This window comes from Vulpes vulpes, unplaced genomic scaffold, assembly GCF_048418805.1.
Source record: "Vulpes vulpes isolate BD-2025 unplaced genomic scaffold, VulVul3 u000000899, whole genome shotgun sequence".
Lineage (NCBI taxonomy): Eukaryota > Metazoa > Chordata > Mammalia > Carnivora > Canidae > Vulpes > Vulpes vulpes.
The window spans coordinates 3,571,972-3,585,506 of NW_027325780.1; the positions used below are offsets into that span (position 1 = coordinate 3,571,972).

General features: G+C 45.0%; 1 protein-coding gene across 1 annotated transcript in view; it reads right to left on the bottom strand.

The window, feature by feature from the left end:
- SHROOM3 (shroom family member 3) overlaps positions 1 to 13,535 on the bottom strand; it is a 166,627-nt gene that overhangs the window by 23,944 nt on the left and 129,148 nt on the right. The window contains exons 5-6 of the mRNA XM_072745539.1: positions 7,287 to 10,515; positions 830 to 903 (exon numbers count right to left, since the gene is read on the bottom strand). Coding sequence (XP_072601640.1) covers positions 830 to 903; positions 7,287 to 10,515 — 3,303 coding nt within the window. The remainder of the gene's footprint in view (positions 1 to 829; positions 904 to 7,286; positions 10,516 to 13,535) is intronic.

The window sequence follows — 13,535 nt, forward strand, 5'->3', positions numbered from 1 at the left end:
GCTTTTAAGTGACAGTATTAGGCTAAGATATTGAGAAAGTGAATATTGTACAGAAAAAGAAACAATGACTGAAATGAAATAGATGGAAAAAGAACTGGTTTCAAAAAGCATGGAAGATAGTAAGGAGGATTTAAATGCATTACCACTGGTAATGCCCTGTGATGCTGCATTAAAACTATATACAAGCATGTGCGGAGAAATTCTTTGGAAATTTCTATCTGAGCTGCGTGTGAAGATTTCAGAAATTTAAACTCTATCCCTTATATTTTTCTACTTAGAAGAAATTATTTTGATGGCAATTTTAAACTAACTTTCTTATTTTCTATCCCTAAGTGCTTAAAAACTATGATTTGGAGCTTTATTTTTTACTTCCTATGCTTCCAGTAAGTTTGTCTTGCTCTATGAAGCTGTTTATGAAATGCTCATTCTTCCCCTGGGGCTTTATTTTTTTTCCCCCCTGGGGCTTTAATCACCAGAACTGATCCTTTGTGCACAGAATTGGAAGAGAGCCACACAAGCAAGGCCCCATGTGTGAGCCATAGGATATGCTAGAGAAGAGCATCTCTACTAACTATTCTGAGATTCAACTTATTTGAAGTCAACTATTGCCTCAACAGTACACAATCAACCTGTTCTGCATAAGTATTCTTAGAGAAAGTTATAAATAAAAAATGTTAAAGTTTCCTGTGGCCTAGACAAATTGAAAAGGCAGCACACAATATGATGAAACATCTTAATGTTACATTTTCCTTTCTTGTAGAGTGGAAGAAAAACATTTAACTCGGGGAGTATTCATAAGGCAGAGGGCATCATAAATATATGTACATACCCAGACGCAGGGCCAGCCAAATAACATGCATCCTTCACAAGATCAAAGCTGTTGTTTTCTCCCAAAACCATATCCTTGAAACAGAAGAAAGGCACAACGTTATTACCAAAAACAGGTATTTAAATTTACCAAGGGAGTAGAGATAGAAAGGAGAAGGAACATTTATTGGAGGCTTGCTACTTACTGTCAGGCACCAACATGCACGGTCATATATGATCCCACTTCATCCCCAAAGCCCCAGGAAGTACTGTTAACCCCAGTGGACCAATGAGGAAACAGGCCCAAAGCAGTGAACCTTCCCAAGGTCACGAGTGGCAGGGCTAGGATTTGCACCTCCTTCTGTCTTGCCAGGTGCCTCTCTGTACCAGGGCATTTTCTAAGCAGAAATCTGATAAAAATTATTGCCAGGGTTCAAAATAACTGCTGTACTTGAAGTATAATGATGGAAATTATTTTAAAAGACCAAACTTTTGAAACAGCAATACGGGAATATGGGAGATGACAAGAAAAGGATAGTTTATTGAATTTAGCAAAGATCTCAAATGTTCTTAGAGAAAAGATATGAATTTGGCTTGTAATCAAGTTGAAGTTTATTCTCTTCAGGAAAAAAAAAACATCTCGCCCACATGTAATATCAGTAACTCTGGTAACTTTTCAGGGGTAGTCATTACCTGTTTTTGTTTTTAATAAGGGTATATATTGGTTTCCTGACAGGGTGAGAGATGTGGTTTTGTTTTTTCTTTTCTTTCTTTCTTGTTTTTTTTTTTTTTTTTTTTTGGTGAGTTTTTGATAGTATAAAATTTGGAACAGGTCCTGATGAAGACAATGATGTTGCTATTGATAATATAATTAATTTTCAATTATTTATAATGAGAGACAGGCAGAAAACAGAAATTAAATCCATATATGCTCCCTACACTTAGTTTTAGCAACTTTCACCATTTACTCTGTCCAAAGAGCTAATTGCTTCCCACCTGTTTTTTGGCCCAGTCAGTGGTAGAAGTACTAACAGACAATAAAAAGAAGAGCCAAAGGTCGTAATAGGCCTGAAGGAAAAATAAACATGTGAATATTGTTAATTGCAGCTATCCTTTTTTTTTTTGCAGCTATCATTTAATTGCATTTACTGAGTGCCAGACACTCTGCAAAATACCTTAAAATCTTCAAATTATGTGCCTGGAATTGTATCAGGCACCTAACAGTCCCTCTGTGATTTAATCCATAACAATAAGGAGAAGGAAGGTAACTGCAGCTCAGAGAGGTTATTTTACCCACAGTTAAAGTGGAGGAGCTAGCATTCAAACCATGATGTCTTCAAAGCCTAAGATCTTTCCTTGGAATCTTAACAAGTGAGCCTCAGAGGCTGAGCTGGATGCAATCAGACTTCAATGCTTTGAGAAAAAAGAGTTCCAAGTGTCTCTGATTTGCTCAAATATCACTCTAAGAAATGAGAATTCCTGCTCTCCATGAAACCTTATAGTCCTTCTAAAATCTTTCCCCATTCCACCCCCTTCTTGATAAGAATGTGCAATTAAGTGGAGCCTCTAGATCCCTTTGAGCTCCTTGCCCACTAACAAGTATATTTTCCCATTTTCTTATTTTCTTTGAATTTCAGTATGTGAATGAGTTTAACTCCCGTAGTCACATCAGTTGGCCCCCCAGAATCTCAAGCTTAAATTGATATTTAGGTGGGTGTGCACAAGATAAAGGAAGTTAGACTCACTTGAGAGAACTCCCTAAATCTGTCAATGACAACATCATTTGGACAGAAGACCAACCTAGTACAGTCCCAAGGAGATCAATTTCTATTGTATTTACTTGCTCTGATTTGGGCATATGTTCATTGCCAAAGAAGACTTTATAATTCTTATCAGAAAATAAATATATTTTTGCATATAGAAATATATAGAAAATATACTTAGAGTATATTATATATATACACACATACATACAATCTATATGTAATATAGAAAATAAAGTACTTATGGTATAGAGCTATTCCAGTAGACACTTGGGTAAATGTCTATTTGTGTTTGTTTGTTACCTGACTTCTGATGACTGACTTAAAAATACCCCTGTTCTTAGTCTTTATTAGGCATACCAAACTTAAAACTATCAACCTAGTCTCTTCAGTCCTGATCCTCATTCTTGCTTTGGGTTCTAAGTTAGATATTCAACTATCTCTATAGACAATAAAATATAAACACGACAGTATTCATCTATTTTGGAATAGCAGTTTCAAGTGTCTGCTAAAATGAATTAGAAATTCATTTGAGAAATCAAAATTTTATTTAAATGTGAATAGCAGTAATCAGTAAATATTCAAATGGAATCAGTTCATCAGCTTAAAGTTTTCAGATAGATATTTAACTCTTGCCTCCTCCCTCCCCCAGTCTTTTTTATTTAAGGAGGGAGTCTGGTATAGTGCCTTGCAGAATCTGAAGTCAGATGGCATGGGGTCAAAACCTCGCTCCCACTACCTTGGGCAAATTTCTCATCCTTTCCGTGCCTCAGATCCCTCATCCATAATACAGAGATGACAATAGTGTCTACTTCCTTGCATATAGGTAAAGATTACTTTTATGCTTATAAAACATGTAGAACAATGACTGCTATATAGTAAACATTTATTATTATTAGCTATTTGTAACTTCACATTCCATGGCAAGGTGTTTCGTTATGCACAAGCTTGAGTGGGTGCTTCCTAAGGGGTGCTAAAACAATTTACAAGCTGCATTCTACAGAATCAAGCCTACATCCAACACTGGGATGCACTAAGCAATTTCCTCAGCAATTAAATGATGTTCGCCACACCATCATATGGTGAACATCTTATGTATCAGGAACCAAGGTCTCTGAAAATACAGTGAGAACCAGAGAAGCCTCAGCATCTGGAAAAACAACTCCCAGCCAGGAATCTTATTTTTCCATAGGTTTCTTTTTATAGCATTTGTTGAATTCTAAATCAATGCAATGAATAGGTGTAAATTTCCATCTCCAAAGCAGAAATATCTGGATGTTTTCTGGCAGCTTTGCAGGGCCCACCCATTTTAAAAAGCTTAAGTTTTCCAAAGTTGCATAAAGAGTAGGAAATAGGCAAGAATTTGATGTGTCCTTCAGCTCCATCACTAATATCCATTTGATCTGCAATTACACTTTTCAAATGAAGAAGAATTAAAGGAGAAGCAATGAGAGGACCAGCGCTGGCTGACAGGCCCTGGCCTGCTGAGTATCTGAGAAGGTCTCAGGCTAGGTGTGGTGGCAGCCATCTGCAATTCTTTAGGTGCAAGAATGGCCAATTTTTATAAACAGAGGAATTGATTTCCATGCTGACCTTTTTTGGAGGCAGAAATTGTCCTCACTAATGGACTTCTGAAAAAGAACTGAATCTTTATCAAAAGCATATATATTCCTACTCTATTAGCATCTGGCTGGCAGGAGCAAGTAGCATTTGTTCAGGATGCCATGGGATGAGCTGGCACCAGAAATATTTTGGGTTTAACTTATTAGGCAGACACTTTCTACACAGCTACTTAATTTCTCAGAGTTCTCTAAAGCTGTAATGAGACAAATTCTTATTCAGTACCTTCATTAAAGCTTAATAATAATGGTAAAGTCTCTGGAAGTCATGCATATAAAAAAACAACATAATATTCAGAAATAACCACAGTAATTGTGTGGAGCCTAGGTTTGTTTGTTTGTTTGTTTGTTTATTTATTTATTTTTAGCTAGTTCTATAAATAGGGTAGAAGGTGGCTGAATAAAGAAGATGCAAGGAGCAGACCTTGTCATGGACCAGGTTTCAGGGTAGGCAAGGTCTGGTTGCTGGGTGGGAGAAGGAAGCTCAAGACACAATTACAATTTGGGGGCTGATAATTTGTCTTCAGAATTTGTAGGAGCAAAGTAGCACAGATAAAATGAAAATTTTTAAAAAGATTTTACTTATTTGAGAAAGAGAGAGAGTGAGCTCAAGCAGGGTGAGGGACAGAGGGAGAGGAAGAAGGAGACTCCTCACTGAGCAGAGAGCCAGACATGGGGCCCAATTCTAGGACCCTGGGATTATGACCTGAACCAAAGGCAGGCACTTAACAGACCGAGCCACCCAGGCACCCCTAAAAAAGTTTTTAAATAACATATTTAGCTGGGATTTGGAGGAATTTCATAATTTCTCTATACCACCTATGTTTTAGCTTTATTTCCCAGTTTACCAGACTTGAGAAATATTTGAGGAAAAGAAAAAGCAAGAGCATTCATAGCCATCTAACCAGTTCCCCAAGGGAGAATAATGAAATACAGTTAAGAAATCAGATGATTTAGTTTTCACTAAAATTTCTGTTTTCTTTAGAACACGGGAAGAAAAAAATGAGAAAATGTTTGGATTGTTATGTTACTGAAGTCCATCAAACTAGCTGAAATTGTATGTCACATACAGGGATTTTAGGTGTTTTAGTGGTAGGATAAGGAGTAGAAATTAGCTCTGTCTTCATTCAGAGGGGAGGAAAAACATCAATGAAAGCTTATGGAAGATTGCCTCTATACAATTTTTTGTGCATTTATGCTGAGGAGAAAATATTTCCAGGTATCTTGGAACAGAAACTATCTAGATAGGTACAGTATTTGGTTTCAGAAGCAGTGCAGCGAAAAAAACCTAACAGGGAGTAATGTCTGAATCTTTCTTTCTTTGAAGCTGTTTCTAGGAACTAATGCCTCCCACACACAACCCCTAATCCTTTGTCAACATCCTGCCCATCCTTCACAGCCTGGTTCAAATTCTATCTCCTTCAAGAGAAGCCCTTAGATCCTCTCAGTTAACCACTCTTCCCTCCAAAGCATATTATTTGACTAGCTAATATGACTAGCAAAGCATTTGAGAAAGAGAAAGATTGCTCAAGCAGGGGGAGGGACAGAGGGAGAGGAAGCAGACTCTAGTCTAGCATTTGCTAGTCATATTAGCTATTTATATATAGAAGTTCCTATTCCTTGCTCAGTTGTGAACCCCAGAAAGGCATGAACCTTAGTTCCTTCTGTGTTTCCTTCAACCTTGTAGTATAGTGCTTTTCACATGACGCATGCTCTACAAATTCTTGTTAAATGACTGACTTCTCTGCTGGGGAAAAGAGACTGTGAGAAGAGACAATGGAGGAGTGTTCTCCCTTGTACTAACGTAGATGTGAATTCCTAATATCCTCTTAGGTAGGAAGGGAACCATGAGGTAGGCCTTTGATCTGCAGTGCACCCACAGCAAGCACTGACTATGAATTAGGGAAATTAGTAGACTCCTGGAAGTTAGTACTCAGGTTCTATAGCTAGCTCTGCTGAAATTTCCAGTGGAAAGCACTTCATAATCTTGTAATAGTTGGAAATCTTTATTAGAAAATCCTTCTCTGGGCAGCCCCGGTGGCGCAGCGGCTTAGCACCGCCTTCGGCCCAGGGTGTGATCCTGGAGACCCGGGATCGAGTCCCACATCGGGCTCCCTTCATGGAGCCTGCTTCTCCTCTGTGTCTGTGTCTCTCATGAATAAGTAAATAAAAATATTAAAAAAAAAAGATTTAAAAAAAAATTAAAAAAAAAAAAAAAGAAAATCCTTCTCTGTGAGAATTTGAAATGTCTGTGATTCTCCTATCTCACCAAGATGGTGCACTCAAGAATTCAGATGGGAGTCGAGGAGTCTTAGGTTTGATGAGGGTAATATACTACACAGGAGGATTGTGAGAATTAATGAAATAACAAATGTAAAGCATACTTAGCTGAGGGCCAGGAGTTCAATAACCAATAACTATTAAAGTCAGTAATTCTTCATGTTTTGTCAATGTAAAAGTCGGAAACAGAGGGTGCAAAGCTAAAATCTTTAAAATATATTCCATGAGGGGGATCCCTGGGTGGTGCAGTGGTTTAGCGCCTGCCTTTGGCCCAGGGCGCAATCCTGGAGACCAGGGATCAAGTCCGATGTCGGGCTCCGGGTGCATGGAGCCTGCTTCTCCTTCTGCCTGTGTCTCTGCATCTGTCTCTCTCTCTCTGTGTGACTATCATAAATAAATAAAAATTAATTAAAAATATATATATTCCATGAATATAAAACAAACCAGCAGAAAAGATAATCCCCAACTTTTCCTAACCATGCATTCTTGCACTGAGAGCTGGGTAGCTTTCTAAAATCAAGTGTACACACACACACACACACACACACACACACACACACACACACGACCACGTGTATATATATATCTCTATAAGACACATAGATCTATATAAAATATCTCTACAGCTCTATGTATCTACATATCTCTGTCTCTATAAGAGCATCAGGGACCCAGAAAGAAATCACCCCATGAAAACAAATGCTACCCATTTCCATGTGAAAGGAAAAAGTGGGGAGAAGTGGGGGGGGGGGTAGGGGAGCCGCACTAAAGCTCAGGGCCGAAGGGCCCCATCCTAGGACCCTCTGGTTACACATACCTGATGCTTCTTGTCTGCAGTGGGGGAGGACCGTGATCTCACATGGATAGGGACCACCAGGACGTCGGAGCGCTCCAGCAGGTCCTCCGCGGACTTGGACTTCCCGGTCCTCCTGGCTGCAGCCCCCCACGAGGAGGGCTCCCCAGGGGTCCTGTCCACCGTCTGGGCGCACTTTGGTCCATAGTTGGCGCCTCCGAGCAGCTCCCTCGGGGCTGGGTCCCCACGTTGCCGTTCCCACTGGAGGCGGCCTCCAGCGAAGGAGCTGCTGCGGTCTCTGGGCGCCCGCGGGGCCTCCCCTGCACCCCCTGCTGCTGCGGCCGGCGGGAGGACGGCCTCCCTGCGCGGCTGCCCGAGGGGTTCCCGCAGCGCGCAGGGGCTGGGCGCCGAGGCGAGGCTGGGGCCGTCGGGGGCCGCGGGGCCCGGCCTCGGGTAGGCGCTCTGGGCGCGCTCCCGCGGCGGCGGCGGCGGCAGCGGGGGGTCCTGGAGGCCGCGGCCCGGGGCCGGGGCAGGCCGCTTACCGGTCTTGCGCTGGACGTAGTCGGCCAGCGCGCTCTGCTGGAACTGCCTGAGCTCCGGGCCCGACAGGCCGAGCGCGCAGCACGCCTTGCCGCTGCGCTCCAAGGTGCGGCGCCGGCCCGCCCCGGGGCTCTCGGCGGGGCACAGCCCCTTCCTCCGCGGGCTCGAGGGCGCCTGCCCCGCCTCCTCCGAGACCCCCACCTCGTTCATCTTCTCGGGCTCGGAGTAGGAGCGCTGCTTCTGCGCCGAGGTCAGGCGGCGGCGCGGGCCCCTCCGGGGCGCAGGCGGTGCGGGGCGGGCGGGGTCGCGGTCAGCAGGGGTCACGCTGTGCCGCTCGCGGGGGGTGTGGGGGGAGGCCCAAGCCGTGGCCTCCGGGCTCCACGGCCCCACGTGAGCTGAGGCGGGCCGCGGGCGCCAGGCTCTCGAGGTTGCGGGCGTCCCCAGCTCGAGGTCCCGGCGCCGAAAGGAGGTGGCCCCCAGGACGCGGGACTGCGCATCCTTGATGCAGTTGCGGTAGGCGCGGCTGAAGGGGGCGTCCAGCACGGGCGACTCGGGTGTGCGGGGCCTGGCCTCTGGCCACGCGGGCTCGTCGTCCGCCTCGCTGGAGAGCTGAAAGGTGCTCTGGCTGCGGAGCAGGGGAGCGTCCCGCCTCGGGGGCTCACTGCCTGGAAGCCGGGGGCCATGGCCAACATCCGCGCCTCTCCTCAACTGTGGGCCATGTGGCTGCCAGGAAGCCTCTTCCAGCTTTGGCTCATTTTTGGAGTGCTGCTCCCCATTGCCTAGGAGTTCAGTGGCTTCAGAAAGATGGATATTGGCTTTTGTGTCCTCAAAGTCATTCCCCAAAGTATTCGAAGCTGGAAGCGTCCTGTTGGGCCTGTAGTTATGCCCGTAACTAGAGCTCAGGCTCCGGGGTCTCTGGCTTCCTTGCTCTCGCTGCTCGATCTCGGAAACCTTCTGCAGCACCGAGCAGTGGGGTTTCCCATGCTGAAAGCCTGGCAGAGCTGAGGTGCTGCTGGAGCTGAGCCACCTCCTGCCCAGACTGGATATCTGTTGGTGGGGTGAGGAGGCAGGATCCTTGTGTCTTGAGTCTGAACTGGGGAAAGAGGCCAAGGCACTGGTTCTTGCCTCGGGCCTTGGATAGGAAACTGGCCTGTCCAGATGCCTCCTGTAATCAGGAGGAGCTCTCCTGCCAGAGTCTTCCACCTTGCTGTTGATTACAGAGGTAGACCGGCCATCCAGGTAGCCCTCCTGGGCTCCTCCTCCTAGCTCCAAGCTGCTTTGCCTTCTTAGGCTCTCAGGGATATTTTGGAGGGAGGAAAAGGCTGACTTGGTCCTGCCACAGTTGTTCGGCAGGCTCTGGCCTAGGCTTTCTCTCTCTAGCCTCTGCTGCAGGTTGGCGTTGTGGTCTTCATGTAAATCACCATCCCAAAGCTCTGAGGTCCCGGAAGATCTTTTGTCTTCGCCCACTTGCCAGGCCTGAGGGCATTTGAGGCTGTGGTAATGAGAATATGGTTTGTTGCTGTGGGTGCTCTTTCTCTCATTGGGATGTGGGCTGTTGCCTTGGAGAGGTGTGAGCTGTCTCTCCAGGGAGGTATCCTCCTCATTTTCAGGTACTGAAGGGAAATGGACTTTGTAGGGGACACATTTGGCTGAGCTTTCAGGTTTCCTCTCCACCGGGGACACTGAATCATGTTCTAGAGGCACGGAGAAGGCAAACCCAGGCCTGGTAGATCCATCTTGGTTCCCATTCTCATCAAAGGTAGCAGTCTCATCACAAGCTCCATGAGGAGTTGTATACCCAGTCTCCTTGGCCAGTGCTGGGTAGAGCGTGCCATTACTACTCACAAAAGGCTGGGGCACCTGGGCAAAGTGTGGCTCCAGAGAAGGTACCGGGTAGATGCCAGTCGGCAGCAGAGGTTGGCCAGGCTGGGCCTTCTGGGTGTAATTATACTTGGGCTTCACTGGGGGGCTGTTCTCTGGACTCCTCTCTAGCACAGGATGCAGCTGTTCCTCTATGAGGGGAGATTTCAGGGAGCCGGCAGAATTTGGCTGAGGCCGGCAGAAGCGCTTCTGATCAAGGCTGGACCAAGAGCTGGGCCGTTCTCGCTGCCGAAAGGCTGCATAACTGTCGCTTCGAGCTGGGGGCAGGGGCACACCCACTTTAGAAGGCAGGTTGGGAGTGGCAGTGTCCAAGGAACTGGGGCACTGCTGGCTCCAGGATGGAGGTGGCACTCCCTTGCCCCGAGGAACATTATGCCATTTATCATAGCCCTGACCATCTGCTGAGGCTCGGGCTTCCCTACCTTGGAGAAGCAGGGCTGAAGAGTTCACCTCATACTCTGCTGAGACTCCCCTGCGGGGATCATAGACTGTCTTGACATAGCGAATATCTGCCTGCTTCATCCCTTCTAGAAGGCCACCCCGAGCAGAAGTGGTGTCCATGGAGGCTGAACGCTCCCGGCTAGAGATGCCAGGGGGTGGATACTCTAGGATGCTAGAACTGGTGGAGAAAGAGCTGTATGCTGAATCTCTCTTGTTGTGGAGGTGGTTCAGCTGGTCAATGCTGCTGGTGGACTTGGCAGGGGAAAGAAGATGGCAGGGTGGGTATCCCCCACTGGGCTCCAGGCTCTCCATGCTCCCCTGGGAGCTGCAGTGGTCAGGGCTTTGCCTCAGATAAGCATGATCAAAGTTGGAGAGGTCACTGGTAGAAGAGCTAGAAGAAAGGGAGACAAAGAAGTCAGCATCACTGAGCCGTTACCATTTGGTAGTTTATAGGCATAGGACCTGGCTTATAAATGTACTCTTGTGTAAGATGTTTGGTTTTTGGAAGGGTGGGTGAAAGGGCCATATTTGGGCCTCACTCGGCCTCCTTGTGTTTTGTCACTAGGAGTAATTGCCCAACACTGTAACCTATGTGCCTCTAATTAATCACCCAGGCTTGCAAGGGGAGGAACAGGGAGCACAAAGGAAGCCGTGTGGCCTTTGGGTACAGGCAACAAACACATTAATGTGATTTGCTACATGCTGCAAATGACATTCTACGTGTGCCAAGAAATGAGAGGTGGGAAAGGAGGAGTGAGAGAGACTGCAGTTTTGTGTCTCTTGGGGCTCTTTGTGAGAAGCGGAGGAACTAAGTAAGAGACCAGGCATGTGAACCGGGTAAGGGAGACTTTCTGTGCACGTGTATATGTTTTTAGTTAATATCTTGCCTTTTTATGGAATTGAAGGTCTATTCCCTGGCAATCTTCCTGGAATCTCAACTACTAGAGACAATTTGTTTGTAGTGAGAAAGCTAAACACAAAGCTGAATGAGAGAAATTCAGAGATGGGAGTCAGAGAAAGGCGAGGGAAACCTTATAAGAAGTCTTAATTATAGGAGTCCATCATCTGTGATGACTTCCCAAGGCCCGAGCAAAACCTCCTTCATACACTTAGAAAGGTAAGACCTCCTCCTTTACACAATCCTCCAGGTGATTTTCAGAGCCTGCCAGGGGGGCGGGGAGTGACTTTCAATCCTGACATGGCATACCCCAGAGAGTTGCCTCAAAACAAAATTACTTATAATTAGTTTAGTTACAAATGCAAGATATACTTCTCCCAGCATGTTGGGGGAGGGGGATGAGGGCATATAGGAAGGAATAAGTGGTTCAAAAATCAAACAATCTCAAAACTGTTCAAATGTTTATAACTCACCATTCTCCACAGAAGGGTAAACACTAAAACTTTTTTGATAAGCTTTAATACTTTCAAATGAATAGGCATTTCAGCACTATTAAAATTCATGGGGCTATTATATTTCTAGATCTCATTTAAGTAAATACAGTGTCTTATTGGCAAAGTATACGATAATGCTTTGTGGCTGACCTAAATCCAGGGTCTATGGCAAGAGACTGGAAAGACCATATTTGACTCAAAACTGGCACTGGATTGCAAGGAAGACTACATTTTCAGCAACTTACCTCCAGAATATAGTTCTTTTAGAGAAAGTCAATTTACTGAGTGGAGCCTCCTACTTGGGGAGGGACAGGTATAAATTCAAGGGAGAAAGGAACAGCTCTTGAGCCAGCCAGATTAGAGTTGCCAGTCCTGGCACTCAATGGTATGGCATATGTCACTGCCAGACTTCACCCCCTCCCCCCTTCCTTCCTAGTTCCCCTTCAGATGAAGAGATTGTGTTAAAAATGTACATGACGGCTCAGTTGAGGATAATCTCATATGACCCACTTACGCTTCCCTTTATCTCCTCTAACAAAAGATTCAGAGCTAATACTTGGAGTGGAAATGGAAGCCATATATCACATATTGGCTGTTTTGCTCACCAATTCCATGTAGGTGGTAATCAAGACTTAATCCCTGTCTGAACTGCTGAGGGTTTTAGTAATCTTTCACCAAAACGATAAGTCAGATCTACTTAGGAACCACAGAAAGTCAAAATGAATAAATGGAATCTGTCACTACTGAGTGGGAAGAAGTAACATCATTAACATATCTCAAGATGTAGATGATGTCTAGAAATGCAAAATCACTGGTATAAATATCTTTAGGCAGAGAAAATGTACAATAGGTTCCCTCCTGTGACATGCATGCTCTTTGCTACTCAGGGAGGGCTCTGTCCCTCCAGAATCTCCATTCCCAAGCTGAGTGGAGAATGTGACCAAGTGGCATGCTATGTATGCCAGTGAACACACAGACATCACCCTCTACAAGGTTCTTCCACCACTTTCTGGAAGTAGTCATTTTGATTATCTTTGCCATTCCTGCTTCCAAGATTGCACTTTTAATGGTGGGTAAGAACTAAGGATGAGGTCTTCATTCCCCCACAATAGTTCCAACCCCCACAGAGATAGCCTTACTGTCAAGATAAGCGTGCAGGGGCAGCTGAGTGGCTCAGTGGTTGAGCGTCTGTCTTCAGCTCAGGTCGTGATCCTGGGATCCTGGGATCAAGTCCTGCATCAGGCTCCCCGTAGGGAGCCTGCTTCTCCCTCTGCCTATGTCTCTGCCTCTCTCTGTGTTTCTCATGGATAAAAAAAATAAAATCTTAAAAAAAAAAAAAAAAAAAAAAAGGTAAGTGTGTCAAGCTTCTTATTGTGGTCTGGCTAGTTCCCAACCTCATTTTCTATTGGTCTCCTCTTGCTCACTACACTCCAAGGTGATGGCTTCCTTCTTGGAATTCAGACCCATGAAAGAGATTCCAGTGTCTCAGGGGCTTTGAACCCACTCACCGTTCCCACCACACGGTCTGCCCTTCACCTGGCTTACTTCTCTTTATTCAAGTCTCTGCTTGAGAGAAGACTTCCTAGAATGCAAGAGCATCTCTTCCATCCTTACTCCCTGATCCTCTGCTTACTTCCTTCACAGTACTTACCACTACTTGACACTATCTTATATCCCTTTCATTATATGAAAGAGACGTCAATTGTGTCTGTAATACTTAAGATCTGAAGCAAATATGACAAAATGTTACTTCTATGGTAGATCCATGTATTCTTATATTACTTATTTTTATAATTACTTTTGATTTTACGTGTTTAAACATATTTTTTAGATACTTAAAACACAGAAAAGAGCACAAAACCAGTGTATGAAAATGGTTTTTTTTCTTTTTTAAAAAGATTGTATGTATATATTTGACAGAGCCAGAGAGCACAAGTAGGGGGAATGGCAGAGGGAGAGGGAGAAGCAGACTCCCCACTCAGCAGGGAACCTGATAATTCCTTAGATGATCAAATGTTT